The sequence below is a fragment of the Prosopis cineraria genome, unplaced genomic scaffold (genome assembly GCF_029017545.1).
Source record: "Prosopis cineraria cultivar Desert tree isolate PC_DT_omini unplaced genomic scaffold, ASM2901754v1 PC8, whole genome shotgun sequence".
Taxonomy (NCBI): Eukaryota; Viridiplantae; Streptophyta; class Magnoliopsida; order Fabales; family Fabaceae; genus Prosopis; species Prosopis cineraria.
The window spans coordinates 3,398,830-3,415,261 of NW_026555339.1; the positions used below are offsets into that span (position 1 = coordinate 3,398,830).

General features: G+C 34.2%; 2 protein-coding genes and 1 non-coding gene across 9 annotated transcripts; 1 reads left to right on the top strand and 2 right to left on the bottom strand.

Annotated features, from left to right (window-relative positions):
* Positions 1–6,840, bottom strand: LOC129318274 (B3 domain-containing transcription repressor VAL1-like). Of its 7 annotated transcripts, none has more exons than XM_054962988.1 (14): positions 6,657–6,839; positions 6,215–6,367; positions 5,541–5,579; positions 5,046–5,127; positions 4,816–4,917; positions 3,472–4,121; positions 3,274–3,370; positions 2,943–3,117; positions 2,774–2,850; positions 2,244–2,669; positions 2,051–2,100; positions 1,545–1,658; positions 1,393–1,460; positions 1–841 (listed from the first exon to the last, which is right to left on the bottom strand). In XM_054962988.1, exons 2-14 carry the CDS (start codon positions 6,325–6,327, stop codon positions 162–164), a joined length of 2,673 nt encoding a protein of 890 aa, XP_054818963.1. In that variant the 5' UTR covers positions 6,328–6,367; positions 6,657–6,839; the 3' UTR covers positions 1–161. The 7 variants fall into 7 exon arrangements, with proteins under 7 accessions (XP_054818963.1, XP_054818966.1, XP_054818962.1 ...); XM_054962991.1 differs by having other exon boundaries at positions 6,613–6,839; XM_054962987.1 differs by having other exon boundaries at positions 6,601–6,839.
* A 7,516-nt stretch (positions 6,841–14,356) lies between these two features.
* Positions 14,357–15,709, top strand: LOC129317199 (probable glutathione S-transferase parA). The gene is made up of 2 exons (XM_054961566.1): positions 14,357–14,844; positions 15,108–15,709. The coding sequence occupies exons 1-2, from the start codon at positions 14,515–14,517 to the stop codon at positions 15,450–15,452; spliced, it is 675 nt and encodes a 224-aa protein (XP_054817541.1). The 5' UTR covers positions 14,357–14,514; the 3' UTR covers positions 15,453–15,709.
* A 394-nt stretch (positions 15,710–16,103) lies between these two features.
* On the bottom strand, positions 16,104–16,207 carry LOC129319134 (small nucleolar RNA snoR100). Its single transcript, XR_008595444.1, has one exon. It is a non-coding gene; the product is annotated as a small nucleolar RNA snoR100 (small nucleolar RNA).
* Positions 16,208–16,432: the final 225 nt, after the last annotated feature.

Below are 16,432 nucleotides of genomic sequence, written 5' to 3' on the forward strand. Positions count from 1 at the left end.
TTAATATATAAACCCATCTCCTTGTGAATAAAATTATCAAGACAATATGCGACCAGAATCACATCCAGGTTGACAAGAAATTAAGTTTTACCATATATACTGGAAAAAGAAAGCAAACTATATAATTTAAGATAGGAGAAAAAAATACAGTAAAGAGATAATCAAGGTGGACTGTTCTGACTTGAATTGGGATCATAGAATGCCTTGTCTTCTCTTGTTTCATTCTCCCAGACAATTGGTCCAAAGCTTCCTCCATTAGAGAAGTATCCCTGACCTCCGTTAGGGACATTTTGATCCACGTATACCTGTTGTACTGGATAGCTTGGACCTTCAACATGACCATTCATGCTTGGTGCATCAACTTGCATGTCTTCGCGATCAGGATGGCTATTCAGATCTATCTGTACAGAACTGGATTCACAAACCTCAAGCTGTCCTCTATTTATGCTTCCCTCTTTCTCCGCATGGCTTGCGTCTTCCTTAGGTGCGCCATTCATATCTGACTCTTCTCTATGATCCATCTGGCTAGCATCTGCTTCACGCTCAGATTGGCGTTTCTTCTTGCGCAACATAAGGGTTTTGAACCGCCTTTTCACAGTCATACACACATTGCAAGTACAGGTAGAATGATGTCTTCCCTTTCCACTTGGTGGCTGAATGCAGACAATGCAGGTGCAGCCAGGACGATGCCTAGGATGTTTGGTGGTGGGCCCTGCTGATGACCCAGAAGGATCCCCGAGACTATCTCCCAATACTGCCATATTAGCAAGAGCATCAAGGCCTGAAGATTCAAATTCTTGGGGTGACTTATTATTTTCAGCAAATCTTCGTTTTTTAAAGTCTGGCAAAAATTCAGGGCAATGATTCAGGAATTATTACACTAAATCTTAAAGGATGAAAAGACTAAAAAGGTACAATCCAATTAGCAAGAACATTGGAAAGGAACGTGATAATAGCATTGGAGGACTCATATTCCGCAAGTTACCCTTTGATGTGAAAAAGGGGGGTGGGGGAAAGGAAAGTTATCTTTAATGCACTACTTCCGAACTTTCAATACGCACAAAAATATGACAGGCACTTAACGTCCATGTACCACACAGACAGCAAAAAAACTTGCAGAATTTAAGGATAGGGAGGCAGAGAAGAATTTGACAAGCATTATATCAATCTTTATACAACAACAACAAGAAACCTTATCCCACTAAGTGAGGTTATATCATTCTATGTATCATTAAAAAACACATCTCAATAATTTTATGATAGTGAAGATCTTCCATAGGTGTATAATACGCTAGGAGCATTCAATCCCTTGGACTGCAATGCTAGCTTTAAAGCCTGTCCAAAACATAACAAATGCAAAGCTGGAGTGAGAAACAGATACTATGATCAAACCTTCGCTGGATTTCAAAAGATCTTCCAACTCCTTGGGCCTTAGCTCCTCAGGTGCAGAACATGAAGACCTAAAGAATATTTCCCACATTAATAACAGCCTCATTGTACGATCAATCTCTCATATCAAGTCTAGAAAGGCAACAATTAAGTACCTGGTTGGATCCCAAACGTTTTCAGAACAAGTCCACTTAGGAGGTAGAAGAACATCAACAGGTAGTTTTCGCCATTTAGAGCAATCATCACATGAAGCCCATTGTTCCTGTCCCCTGAATGAAAGAGTTAAACACATTGAATCACAGGTACCACAAAAAGGTTAATATAACATTTAAAGAGGAAAAACTATTATAACTCCCATCCCATAGTCTTAACATTTACTGAGGAGACAAGCACGGAAAGGCATGACATAAGACATACTGTCAGCAGTCTTACAGCAGTCAAGTAGCTAACAAAGTGGTCATGATTAATTAATTAACAGGAAAAAAGCTAGAGCAACAATGCACAAAGGACATGGGTCCAGAAAAATATCAAATTATTGTTTCTGTTTGTGGCAAGTCCAAGTGACGAACACTATCTAGAAATCCTGGTATTCACTCAAGATATCCAATTATTTTTAAATATAATGCTAAAAATACAGCAATAAAATTGCATATAATCTTACCCAGATGGACAGGCAATGAATATAGTTCTCTTCCCAAAAACTGGGGGTTCCTAATGAAATGAAGGAGAGGGACCACACTTGTTAGCAAAGCCAAATGGAAATTTAAACACTACCTTGAGACTCTATCAGTTCATATTCAACTAAATAGTAAAACCTGCAGATTAATATATTAATTTGAAAGTGACACACGTACATTGTACTCCTCAAAAATGTGGTCCTCAATCGTAACAATGATTGGCTGAACACTGGGTGGTGGACGAAGTAAGTCTTGTGCTTCCTCCCACGTCAGTTTCAACTCCAAAGCATCTTCACAATTAATGAGTAACCTCTTACTTTTAGGCCCAATATTCCGAGTCCTTTTCTTCTCTGAAACTGAAATTGATTGCTGCAGTGAATCATTTTTTGTCATCTGGCCATAATTTTCTGTTTGAGGGAAGTCAGCTACCCTCCTACCCAAATGCAGGTGTTCGGATTGTCTATTTAAGTGAGGTTCCCTGTTCCCTTCCATAGACTGAAGAAGATCAGAATAACTACTTCCTGAAGGAAGGTTCTCATTTGCACCAGAACTGACTATTTCCTTTGTTGTAATCCCGTTGGAATGTGTAGATGTAGACGCATCCTGTTTAAAATAGTTTTCACATTCAACAATGGCTCAGAAGACTACAAGTTGGTTATATTAAGAAGTAGCGGCACATAGTAAAGTGGGAATCTCTATTTCAAAACCTGTGTTTCTAGAGAATTTGATGTCTTTCTGAAACCCATAATAAATCTGCCCCCAGGATCAATCCTGCTAAATGTTACTGCAGTAAAAATTTTTTTTAAAAAAAGTATAAATTGAAAACTGATAATGCAATAGGTGGAACCAATTTCTTCTCTAGATTGATATATATACCGGTGTCACCCGCAATCAATTGCATTGACTGTATACAAGGGGTCACACCCTCCAGTACGTACATCCTACTATTGTTATTAGGCCAAAATCTGAACTGAAAAGTCCATTCATTTCCCTTCACATCTTGCATTTCCAAAGGAAGACCTTCTGACTGAGAAATAGGAGGGAAAAAAGCCTGCAATTCATATGTTAGCTTGTTCAGTGCATTGGAATTACAGGGCAAAATGAAGTTTCTTGTAAAAGAAAGTATAGGTCTAAAACAGATATACAAAGAGATAAAGAATCAGAGAAGCAAAATGAGGCATCAAAGAAAATAAAGTCCTAGAATTACTTCAGCACAAGCTTTTGGAAGAACAAGGCGCCCAATTCGACCTGCATCACTGGCACTCAACACCTTCTCAAATAATGGCACTACAGTGGATTTCAAACTTTTATAACATTAAGGGCAACTAATGATCAAATGATCTGCAATTACCAAAATTCTGCATAAGTGCAAAAGACCAAAAAAAAAAAAAATCCAAAAGGATACTTTCCAGACAATTGCTCCAGCTCTTCATCAGTAATCCTAGGCCAGTACCGAGGAAGTAGCTGACTCTTGCCCCTTCCTTCAACAGATGGCCGGGCAACACATGCCTGAGAATTCATTCCTTTGCTTGTTTCTATGTTCATGGCAAGACCAGTCTTTGATGGTTTAGCAAATACAGGGTGAGATCTTTGCCCTTGATGAAACACAGAAGATGGTTTGCCCTCAAGCCTTTCTTCTACAATCTCTCCAGCAGAAGCAGGGGCAGAGTTTCCTGATGGAATTCCCAGGGACATACTCAAAGATGGTTGTGCAGGTGATTCACGAATATTTTTAATCTCCCATGTTGGTCTAGTATTTTCTAAAGGAAATTTTAGTGAATGAATAGATGTTTTAATCATATTTGAAAATCTTGAATCCACATCCCTTGTCAGACACTTAATTTCTTGGCTCTTTAGCCCACTAGATGAGATCATTTTATCTCTTTGAGGTTGATGCCAACCATTAGTCTCACTAGCTTCAACAATTCTGCATAATTGCATAAGTTTTCCTTCACCGACACTATCCACCAACAGTTTCCCATCCATTTGACGAGGAGTACAATCACTTGCATTTGTTGTGGTAGATGTAACAGCCCCATCAGGTTCTTTAGTGTTCTGCATATGCAGAAATAAATAAATAAAAGGAGCCATTGAATTTGCTATGTCAGATAGCCAAACAACGTAATATGCTTTTGTGCAGTCTTACAACACCTTACACCACATAAAGTGGATAGCAAAATAACAGCAGTAACAGGGTATCTGGCACAGAATCGTTAAAAGAACCAACAAGGAAGCAAAATATATATATATATATATATGCTTAACATTATTAGAAAATAACAGTAAGACAGAAGCAGGAGGCCCTTAAATAATCAGAACTACACACATGCACCACCGCCATACTACAGCAAGTTGAAGTTTGGTGGTAGACATGTGTGAAATAATTGCAACCATATTCAGAAGCATAAGGCCCTTCAAACAATCATTGATTAGCTATTATAAATATTTTAAATTTGCAAGATGCTGATACAAGCAATCACTCTTTTGTTAAATCATTGTGTTTGCGACCATGATTCAGATATCCACGTTAAACACTAAAATTGATCGATCTGAATCTCAAAAGTGAATGGTTGACCAACACCCCCTTCTCCTGGAGGCTCTCTGGCCTAGGTGGGGCTAGAAGCATGGTTTATCAACAATAACAAACAAAATAAACTTTGACATAAAAAGAACATTTCAACACCAATGCAAGCACAAAATTTACACCAAGAAGTCATTATGCGTGAACAATTGTCCACATTAAACATACCAGAAGCAATCGAGAAGCCTTTATACAGCTGATGCAACCTATACCTCCAAAGTCAAGGTAGTCGAACAAATACCTTGATACTATGCATCCACTGTGGATAGGCTGCCAAACCAAGTCAAATAGATTTAATATCTAAGAAGAGTAAGGGAAGGCTTATATATAATTTTTAAGGAAACATGATTGACAAACAATCATCAAAAATAATTTTTTTTAAAAAATGATCAGCTTACCTTGTTGCAAAAGCTGCAGTCCCTCCAACCTGTTTCTTCGAGGTGGAATTTATTACAGAAAATGGATGCCTCATAGGCAGATCTAAAGTACATAGAGCAGTACATCAAAGATGATCCACATGGGAAATACCAAATCAAGTAGAAAATTATTACAACCTAAACCATGTCAAGATCCACACAACATATAAAAGAATGAAGAGTGATTTGAGAAGTTGAACTAAAATATGCAGTGGATCCTACTTGTTGATAAGTAATATTTGGAAACCTTAGTTTTATAATCGATGACCAAAACGAGGCAAAGAAACAGTAGATCCATGGCAACCAGGTTGGGTTAAAAAGTGAGACCAACAAGAAGAAACGAATTGAGAATACCAAAAGGTCATAGTGCCACATAATCTTAAGTTGCACATCAAAGTCAAAGATCTGATGGTTGTGAAACGATCATGACAACAATCACTCATAATAGAAACGTATAAATCATTTAGCTGCACTTACATGGAATCGAAGTTGTCAAGCTTGCATTCAATCGAAATTCTAGTACCACAGAAACAAATTGGTCAGCAAAATATATGATGTGAAATACCATTAACAAATTATTTATGCCAACAATTAAGAACGGTTATATTAAAATATCAATGTTCAGAGATATTACTCAAATTAGATACATTGATCCTCATGTTCTATTTTCAAGCTGACTGTTAAAATAAATGAACGAGCAAGTTCAAAATATTTTAGAAACAAAGATATAAAGACTGGCAAAGAACTACAAAAATTGACCAGACTTCTCATATTTAAGACCCTTCCGCAGTTCCATTTTATTAATTTATAACTTCTATTAACACGCATAAAACACAAAAAAGGAATAAAAAGATGAGAAAATTTTTTTAACAAACATCAAAGCATTGGATACTTCATTTTAATTAGTACGGATATTATTATTATATAGTAATCATACATCCATTGACTATAATACAATCAAAGCCATCATATTACAGTTCCCAGATATAAGGCAAAATTGCAGAGGGTTAAAAAAAAATTTAACTTTTCTAATCCTATTTGAGCTTAGTTAAAGGGCAAAGTCAAAAGGATGCAGTACTCAATCCCAAACTACCTTCACATCATGAAATAACATTGATAATAACAAATAAATTGGGGCATAAAGAATTTACCCGCAGTTGTTACAAAATTGGGCGAATCCACCAGATGGAAGAGGCCACCCCTTCTTCCATTCATGAGCCGTGGCCGACCCACCGGAAACACCGACACAAACCTCGGATCCCATGAATTTGAAAACCAATCACTCTCCGAACCACAAAATATCTCTGTAAATCACAAAAATCAAATCAAATCCCTGAAAACCCCTTTTGAGATAAAAGGGAAATACTATAAGCTAAACCCATCATCACACAGATTCATGCAGGGTTTTTAAGATTTGCCAGAGGAATAAGAGCAATAATAGAAAACAAACATTATCCCTGACGAGGGAATATGCAAAATAAACCTAGGAGCTACTCATTCACATGAACAGAGCATAAAAAGATCCTAACTTCCTAACCCCGTTTCTCACTTAAATCTCCGTAACCAAACCCCTGAAATGCAAAATTTTGCTACCAGCAGAGGCAAAGAACAGAGTCAATCAAAGTCAAAGAAGAAACGCAGGCATATATCAGAGAAGCGATGAGTGTAACGGCCATCAGCGATTTATTTGAGAGGGTGTGAGAGAGGAAGAGAGAGAAGGCGTAAGCGTGTGTGGGCGTTGAGAGAGAGAGGGGGGGGACGGGGGAGGGATATAGTGCATGCAAAGCAACAGATGCATAAAATGCATGCACGACACTTGAAGACCCCCCACCGCTTAACAAGTCGTCCCCTCCTTTTACTCTGTTTTACTTTGCAGAGACCATCTTACATTCACCCGCGGGTTTCGGTGCGTAGAATTCAGAACTAGGGTGACATTATAATTACTGTGGGCGCAACGGAAAGTAATTATGATTTTTACAGGGAGAGGCGCATTCACTCTGTTTTTATCTTTTTACAACGTTTTTTAAAATGAAAAATTAATCTTTTAATATTTTAATTTTTTATTTATTAATAATTCAATCTTTTAACTATAACTCACTGTCAGTTTTTTAATTATAACTCACATATAACTTAATCTCTTAATTTTTAATCACTTATAAATTAATCTCTAAATTTTTATTAATTTTTTATATTAACTTATATCTCACACCAACAAGTAAAAGGAAGGTAATTTAAAATAATATATGAGCATTTTTTATCCTTCTTATTTAATAAGAAATTTTTAAAAAAAAATTAAAAAATAAAGATCAAATTATAGGTGAATCAAAAGTTGAGAAATTGAGTCACAGTGAGTTATAATTAAGGAATTAAATCACAACGAGTCATAATTAAAAAACTGATTTACAAGTGAGTTAAAAATTAAAAACAATTAATTCTTTTTAAAAGCACCTAACTTCCTTCGCCACCAAGAAAAATGCTGCCGCCTCTCACCACATCCGCTCCATCTCCTTACGATTTTATCGGCTATGGATTTTAATTTTTAAATTATTTTTATTTTTGAAGACCATGCCATATATTATTTTTCCAACTAATAATTTTGAATAGATTTAGATATTTCAAATTAACAACTAGTCATAAATTATTTTTGAAAAAATAAAAGTATAGAATTTAAAATATAAAAAAAAGTGTAAAAATTAATAGATATATTTTTCTATTATTTTTTAAAAAAATATCTTTTTAGTTAATCAAGAATATCCATACATGAAAACGACACTGTTCTCGCCGTACACCCTTCCATGCTCCCTGGTCATCCTTGAATATTTTAATCACTTGCCGTTGGATTAAGTGGTACCAAATTCAACCCTACCCAAACGAAATCTTGAATTTAATTGCTGTGGGGATGAAAATGAAAATCACTCGGATTTCTGTTAAATAAAATCATCTTTCATCTTTCTTCCCCCCCCCCCCCCCCGCGTGGAAGAAAAATAATTTTTCATCCAATTTTTTATCAAATACTCTGAACCCACGTCTTCTTATAATGCCAATGCTAATTCATTCTTGGTATTTAATGTTTTTACTTGTATGACAATTTAAAAAATAGAACATCGTATTTTTAAAATTTTCATGTTTAAGTATGTGCAATTTAAAATTTTATATAGTACAATTTTTTCTTTTGTGAATACTAATTTTTACAATATTACTTGATGTTGTTTATAACCTGTGCGTATGGGGGTAAAAGATTTTGTCCGAAACTAAAGCAATGCGTTGGCCCAAAAAAGAGATAGCAAAGCCTTTCTGTCGCGCGATTTTTTTTTTCTTTTCTTTTTCCCAACTGCTTATAGACAACATTAAATGTGTCGTGGACCATATATTGTAAATTAATTTCTTTTGTTGATACAATATTGTAAATTAATTTCTATATCAATACGATTTCATGATTGCATGTATATGTTAAAGAATAATGTTTAAATAAGAAAACTTTCACGAGAAAGCCTCGTTGATCACCTACCAAGCCAACTGGACAATTAATTGATTTGACCAAAATCATGAACAGACAATAGAAAATATAACTGCGTTTTCCGATCATTTTCAGTATTTGCTTATGATTGCACTCTTCGTAACATAATGGAAGCAAATGGAGCCTTTTTGAGCGGAGAAAATGATCATCATAAAATACAGTATTACGTAGTCTAATATGGTTAATTAGTTGTTAAATTATGCGCACTTATATTATATTACGGGAATACAAATATGCCATTATATGGATCCCTCGTCTACGTGAAATCAAGTGTGGCGGTTTGAAATTCATGTTTGGATTGGTCCGCAATAATAATACACATTGTGTTTTTAAAATAAACTAAATTGTAGTAATGTTTAATTTTAATTATATAGATAAAAAATGAATGACAGAATCAATCAATATCTATGATTATCATGGCATGGAAACTCGGACCGGTCGGGTCAACCCGAAAATCGGTGACCTGATCCCTTGTTCGGTCTGGATTTACTCCTAAATCGGTGAGGGAAATGAATAGGTATAACCCGATCAACCCGGATTCAACCCAATTAACCCGGTGGGTTGACTGGGTTAACCGGGTTTTTTTTGGAGATTTTTTTTCATTTTTAATTTTCAGAGTGCTGAGTTCAGAAATAAGATAACAACAAAAAAGTAAAAAAGTAAAATGAAAAATTAGAGGTAGAGCACGCTAAGTCCAATCCAGATTTTCAAACAGTATTTAGTTCGGCCTTTCATCTGTGTCGCTCCTCTCTTGCCCTAACCTAATTAGAGTCTCTTCTCTAGTTTAGTCTCCGTCTCTTCTCTAGGCTCTAACTCTATCTCCGTCTCTTCTTCAGCTTTATTTCTGTCTTTGCTATCTCCATCTCTTCTCCAACTTAGTCTTTGACTTTCCGTCTCTTTTCCAGCTCAATCTCCGTCTCTTCTTCAGCTCTATCTCCATCCCTTTTCTAAACTTTTGAGATTGAAAAGTTTTAATTTTAATAATAGATATTTAAAGTGTGTATTTTATTATTGTTAAACTTTTGAGTAGTTAGATTTGATTGAATATTTTTATAATTAATATCTTTTTATTTAAATTATATTATTTTAATTATGATCGGTTTGTCACCAGTTCAACCCCCGATTCAACCCTAATTGAATCACTAACTCGTGATTTAGTGTCATAACTGATTTAATGATCTATCTAGTTTTACGTACTTTGATAATTATATAGTGTATAAATTAGTTCGGCGCTGTCTTTCAGCATCTTTCGCCCGACCCGAGTCTTTTATTAAAAGTTTAGATAGTTATTTTGTCATATTAGTCATTTGCACTTTTCACCGTTCTCTATTTAGTGCCCAAAATTTCCTATTTTCTAGAAGCTTCATAAACGATGTTAAATATTTTTTTCCATGCCCTCGAAAACGAATTGGTTTTAGATCTCGGAGACGAATTTACAAAACTTGTCGATTTTGTTTCCTAGAGAGCTTTTTATCGAGTTTTAACAAATCACTTAAAATCCAGCTCATTCCTTGTCTGCATCTCGCTTTTAGAATTACATGACCGAGTTGTTGATTTGACCAGCTCTAATTTCTTTTTATTTTAATGGATGGATTAGAAGATATGATTATCTTTCCCTAGTACAATGGGTAAGATTGATAATAAGTTAAAAAGGTTTAAATTTCAAACAGTTCCTAACATTTAAATCATGCTTGCGTGTCAAAAAAAGATTAAAGTAAAAAAAAAAAAAAAAACATACATGACAATTCAACAAAACACGTGGAAAAATTATTAAAGAACAAAACAATTATAGAACTTGGGAGCGATTTCACTTTTTATCGTTTATGGATTTTATGTTGATGCATGCATGCCACATGCCCATCATACAGATTTATTATGTATTGATGACTAAAATATTAAAACCCATATCGGTTTATCAATATGGTATATACAAGTACAAGTCTACGTCAAACAACTCTCATCTTCCGTGTATATGAAAAGTGAAACGTGTGGCTGGATCAGCCAACGTGTGGCTGGATCATAAGAGTTGTACTAATTAGTTATCTGGAATTCTAATTTTAATTAAGCGTGTAATTGTGTTAAATACTTAACTTGTTAAGAGAGTTTTCTACCCTTATAGTTCCTGGCATCAACTCGAATGATTCAGGATATCTAGCACGATTTTCGCATGCATGATTGTAATGGTTTCATATTATATATAAATGTCATTGGAAGTTCACACGCATGTACAAAACAAAAGGCAAGAAAAAATTTAGCAAAATTTATATAATGCCAGCCATTTCTTCATCCAGAAAAACTTTATAATCGAGAGAAAAGGGCTCAAATAATTAAGAACTAACAGTATGCTCAAGTGACGATGATATTTTGTTTATGGTCAATGAAACGGCAAAAAATCGCCGAGGAGGCCAGGAATTAATTAGGGTGTAAATTAATATTCGTTCAGAGACGGAAATTCTGTTCCAGCCTTCATGCATGGAATTTTCTGAAGGACCACAAAAATATTCAATCAATAATGATCATGTCAATACTCAATATACGGAAGACGCTGGATAGTGAATAAAAAAAAATTACTAACAGGGGAATATATCAATATTTGGTGTTCGGTCAACCAAAAAACCGCTGGTATGACAAGGCAAAACATCGCATGGGACTTAATTAGGGCGTAATTAAATCAATGCTTGGCGGTGAAGGGAATTTTAATTTCTATTCAAATCTTCAGTGAATCTTTTCAATGACTGGGGTAAAGCTAAATTTACAATAAACTTTCTAAATTCTATTTTTAAAACTTAATAACAAGTGTCTTTAAATTTTTAAATTTATGCAAATAATCTATAGCTATTAATTATATATCCCCTTAAACCTTATTTTTTATGCATTTAAGCCCCCAAACATTAATTGATATATAGATTATCCCTTAAACTTTAAATTATGTGTATATAATTAATGTATAAAATTAATCATATAAAGTTGTATGTATAAATATAAAAATTGAGGGAATTCATTGTGAAATTTTAAAAGTTAAGGAAACTATATGTATATGGTTTAAAATAAATAATGTATAATTGAGCCAAAAATTAATTTTATATAATATCAATATTCAGTTGAATAATTAAAATTCTTAGCTAGCTACTTACTCATTTTACTTTTCTACGAGCATAAAATCATAATATGTTTAAAATAATTATAATATATTTATTGCAGCAATTAAAGCGTTAATATGAAGCAACTTGCTTCAGTGCTCATTATCTCTTTATGGTTCAGATCTAATTTTCATGGCACAAATTTACACCTTTTCAATTGGTGCTTTTTAAATAAATAATTATTTTAAAAAAAATTGACGACTATAAGATTGCCTTTATTTTAAATTTTATATCAATTCAAATATTTTAAAAAAATAAAAGACTATAAATCTGAACCATTAAAATTGAATATGAATAGTTTAGAAATGATGATATCTTAGTGCTCATCTTTTTTATGAGCGGAAATGCGGAGCCATGCAGCCTGTACACAGTTGTCGATGAATGAACTTATGTTATTTTTATTAAATTTATTTGAAGTTAATTACTTTTGAATAATTTTTAAAAATTAAAAAATAAACCCTCTACTTTTGGCCCGGGGTGTTTGAAGAAGATGGCAAGCAGAAGCAATGATAAAGCTTGACTCTTTGCAAAATGAGACTAAGAATAAGAAGAGAAGTGCGGCAGCAGATTCCCAAGAACGTAACATCTTGCCACGTCAAACTCTATCTCCTTCACATTTTCCTTCTTATCAGCCTATCTCGCTCCTTTCTGTTCTGCACTTTCTGCTACTTTTGTCTTGCCTCCTTTTATTTTTGTTCCCTTCTCATGCTTCTCAAAAGCATGAAGTTTAGTGAATACCGTGATGTTGTAATGAACGTGTGATTATATATATATATATATATAATCTAACATTTGTAATAATCTTGCACGAAAAAGAGTTGACGTGGTATAATGGTAGAAAATTGTTTAGATAGTATTTAGATTGATAAATTTTAATTTTAATTTTAATTTTAATTTTAAATTTTAAATCTCACATTTAAAATTTATTTATTTGGGTGTTTTAAAAAAATTAAATAAATAAAAAAAATGAGCTGAGATTTAAAAGAAAATGAAAAATTAAAAGTAACAAGTTTACATACATTCTTCAATTATCAAGAAATAAGAAAAAAATATAAGAATTATGAAAGTATTAATAATAAAAATAAGAAAAGAATTAAATTTAAAATAATTGAAATTTCAGGTGATTAAAATATATGAAGAATTCGAAGTTACAAAAAAAAAAGTAACAAGAGATGGATTTAAATTTAAATTAAATCTAAATCTACAAAAGTTTGTTTATTGTTTATTTAAATGATAGATTTAATTTAAATTTAAATTCAAATAGAATTCTTATTAATCCAAACAACGCCACTTGATCAAACATGCACAAAAGATATTATTAGAGATGTTGGTGAGAGAGCTGAAAAATCAATTTCAAGTCTAGCAAATAAGGGTGGAAGAATACAAAACAGAACACTAGTAAATTACTGAATGAGGTATATTGGTAAATAATATACTCATGGATTTTATTGTTAATAAAAAATAATGACATTATAATATGCACGCAAAACTCTTGATATCTCTTTGTCCTTTTTTTTTGGTTGTAAAGTCACAATAGTAGTGTGTCAATCTTGTGTATGGTTTCTCATTTTATTTCTTCGTCAGTAGTTCTTTTGTTAAATATTTGTTTGATCACGGTTTTTTCCTCTTAAATATTAACTCTTGCATCAATATCTTTTTACTTGAGTTATCGTATGAGATTCAGTTTGAAAAAACTAACTTCTTCTATTAGACATAACTCTCTGATTAGTAATTCTTTCATAATTCATCCGTTATGAGCCACTCGCTACTAATCTTTTTTTAGAGAGGTCCAGCAATAAGAGGATTGTTTTAACTTAGGCCCAGAAGGCCCAATTTTAGGAAGACCCTGATCTACGTGAGTGAAAGACTCCATCTCAACTCCCCGACACTTTTTTTCTTTCTATTATTTCTTCCGTTTAAAAATATTAATATTTAATTAAATCTTACTTCTTAATAAAATAATTATTTATTTTTAAATTAATCTTATCTTTTCATATTTATCCCTATTAAACACCTATAATAAAGATAAAATTATTATCAATAGGGGCACTTCTAAAAAAGCAATGATTACATCTCAAAAGATTAAAAATATATTATATTTTTTAACACGTAACTTCTTAAAAGATATTTTTTAATGGAGGAAGTATTATTCAATTTAATTACATTTTATCTATTGTTTACAATAAAATCCAATAAAAATTTTTAAATTTCTAAAATTGAACTTAGCGACCTTCTCTAAAATTACTGTAAGACTTGCTTTCCGATGAAGCATTTAGTTAAGGGCATGTGAGGAAAGCAATATATATAATATATATATATTTTACACATTATTTAAGTTTTAGTATTTTTTTTTAATTGACATGTTAAAAAAAATTGCGATGTCCTGCCATTCACCAGGGTAAAGCGCCACGAAACTGATAATCGGTATACTTATCCATCCACTCTCGTGATAAGATTTTGCAATCAGCTAATCCTATTATGGGCAGAAAAAACCTGAAAGTAGAAAACCTGTTCTCTATTAAAATAAACAAAATATTACTGGCTTTTTCTGCATAAGAAGATATCAGATAATGCTAAAAAATCAGCTGGTTATGACTTTGAATTCTAAGTTATGCTGAACTTGGAGAACAAGGTTCCCCAATCCCACTTGAGCAATGACATCATCGTCGCAAAGCCACAAACCGATCTCGTTAATCTCACACAACAATAAATATCTCTTTCCCACACAGGCCCTGGCAGAATCTGACAATTGAATCAACCATTTTACAGCTGATCTACATAGCTCAGAAGGCAAATGGCTCGTCATCAGGAGCAAGACAGTGTGGTTTTGTTAGATTTCTGGCCAAGCTCTTACGCGATGAGGGTGAAGATTGCTTTGGCCGAGAAGGGCATTGCATACGAGTGCAAGCAAGAAGACCTGCGAGCCAAAAGCTCTCTGCTTCTGGAGAAGAATCCAGTTCACAAAATGATCCCAATTTTGGTTCATGATGGAAAACCCATCTGTGAGTCTTTGAATATTGTTCAGTACATTGACGAGACCTGGAACCACGAGCCTCATCTGCTTCCCTCTGATCCTTACCAGAGATCCCAGGCCAGATTTTGGGGTGATTACATTGACAAGAATGTAAGCTTACTATCTTGCTGTACTCCCGCTTCACTATTCCACTCACACTTGTTATAGTCATTCAAAAAGCATTTAAAATAATACTAGGTGTCCATACCATGACAAAACGCCAAATAATCTTTAAAGGATGGAACAGACATTTAATAAAACTATATATGACAAATTACTTAGTCTTGAGTTAAATGGGTCTGTCACGCCTCTCACAAGCAATCAAACAGACGCAAGACAGGCATAATCAATTGGGTGGATTGTGAATGACGCAGGTATACAGCATGGGAAAGAAAGTGTGGACAATGAAAGGAAAGGAGCAAGAAGAAGGGAAGAAACAGTTCATAGAGTGCCTGAGAAGGCTGGAAGGAGAGCTCGGGGAAAAGGCTTATTTTGGAGGGGAGAAGCTAGGGTATGTGGACGTGGCTCTTGTTCCATTCACCAGCTGGTTCTACACTTACGAGACATTTGGCAATTTAAGCATAGGAGCAGAGTGTCCAAAGCTAGTGGCTTGGGCCAACAGGTGCATGCAAAGCCAGAGCGTGGCTAAGTCCCTGCCTCACCCTCACAGCATACATGAATTTGCCCTTCAATATAAAAAGAGAAATGCGTTGGCATAGAGATGGAGGCATGCTTTGGAGTTTGGATTACAAGTAGCCATTAAACCAGAACGCATGATCCGTTACTAGTCCGTCGTCCGCTAAAATAATGAACAATTAGGATCTGTGTGTCAAAATCTATTTTATCTATGCTTGTTTTGCCTCATTGTTTGTCATGCTGCTGTTTTTGCTTCATGTGCTTGAAGCGCTTGGTATTCCTGGAGCTTGGGAGAATAAAGATGCCTTGGCCCGTGACATCCAAAAAAATTTACCCTTCACAGTCTCATTTCAATCGAGTTCTTCTACATATGACCTTCGATGCTACAAATCGAAGAAACGCATCTTTCAAAGCATAGTCCCGTGATGAATAAACAAGAACCATCAACGTTTTTCAAAACATCAAAATCTTCTAAACATGCAATTTTAATTCGTCAAGTCCTTCTGGGCAAAATAACTCGTTCAAACCTTTACCAGAATCGCTCGCCTTGGTTCCAGAAGGGTAACGATCAAACATTTAAAAAAAAAAACACGACTTTCTAAATCAATTGATTGATTAGAAGTTCATGTATGAAATCGTCCGAAGACTTTTTCGCCTTTCCATAAACTCTGAACACTTATCAGGGTGATTAACTGATTATAAATCGCAAAGAACGAAATAACTTAGAAACTGCGCAATGTGGATCGCAACCAGGCCCTCAAATCAGGGATCAGAGAGAGCAGACATGTGGACCCAAGATAATTCAATTTCTGTGCACATTACCATGCTTCCTTCATTGTTAATCCAGAGCATCGGCTTATTGTGCACAGATTCATCACTCATATTTAACCCCAAAATTATTTTCTCAAAGACAAACAGCTACAAGAATAGGATGTTTCCCAGATCTTAGGTGTGAGATAAAATACTCGCCGCCTTAAGACTGGAAGAGATATGAAGAGAAATCGAAAATCCTAGCAGGAGAAAAAGAAATAACGGACGGCCTTGGTGGCTGCATATTGTTGAT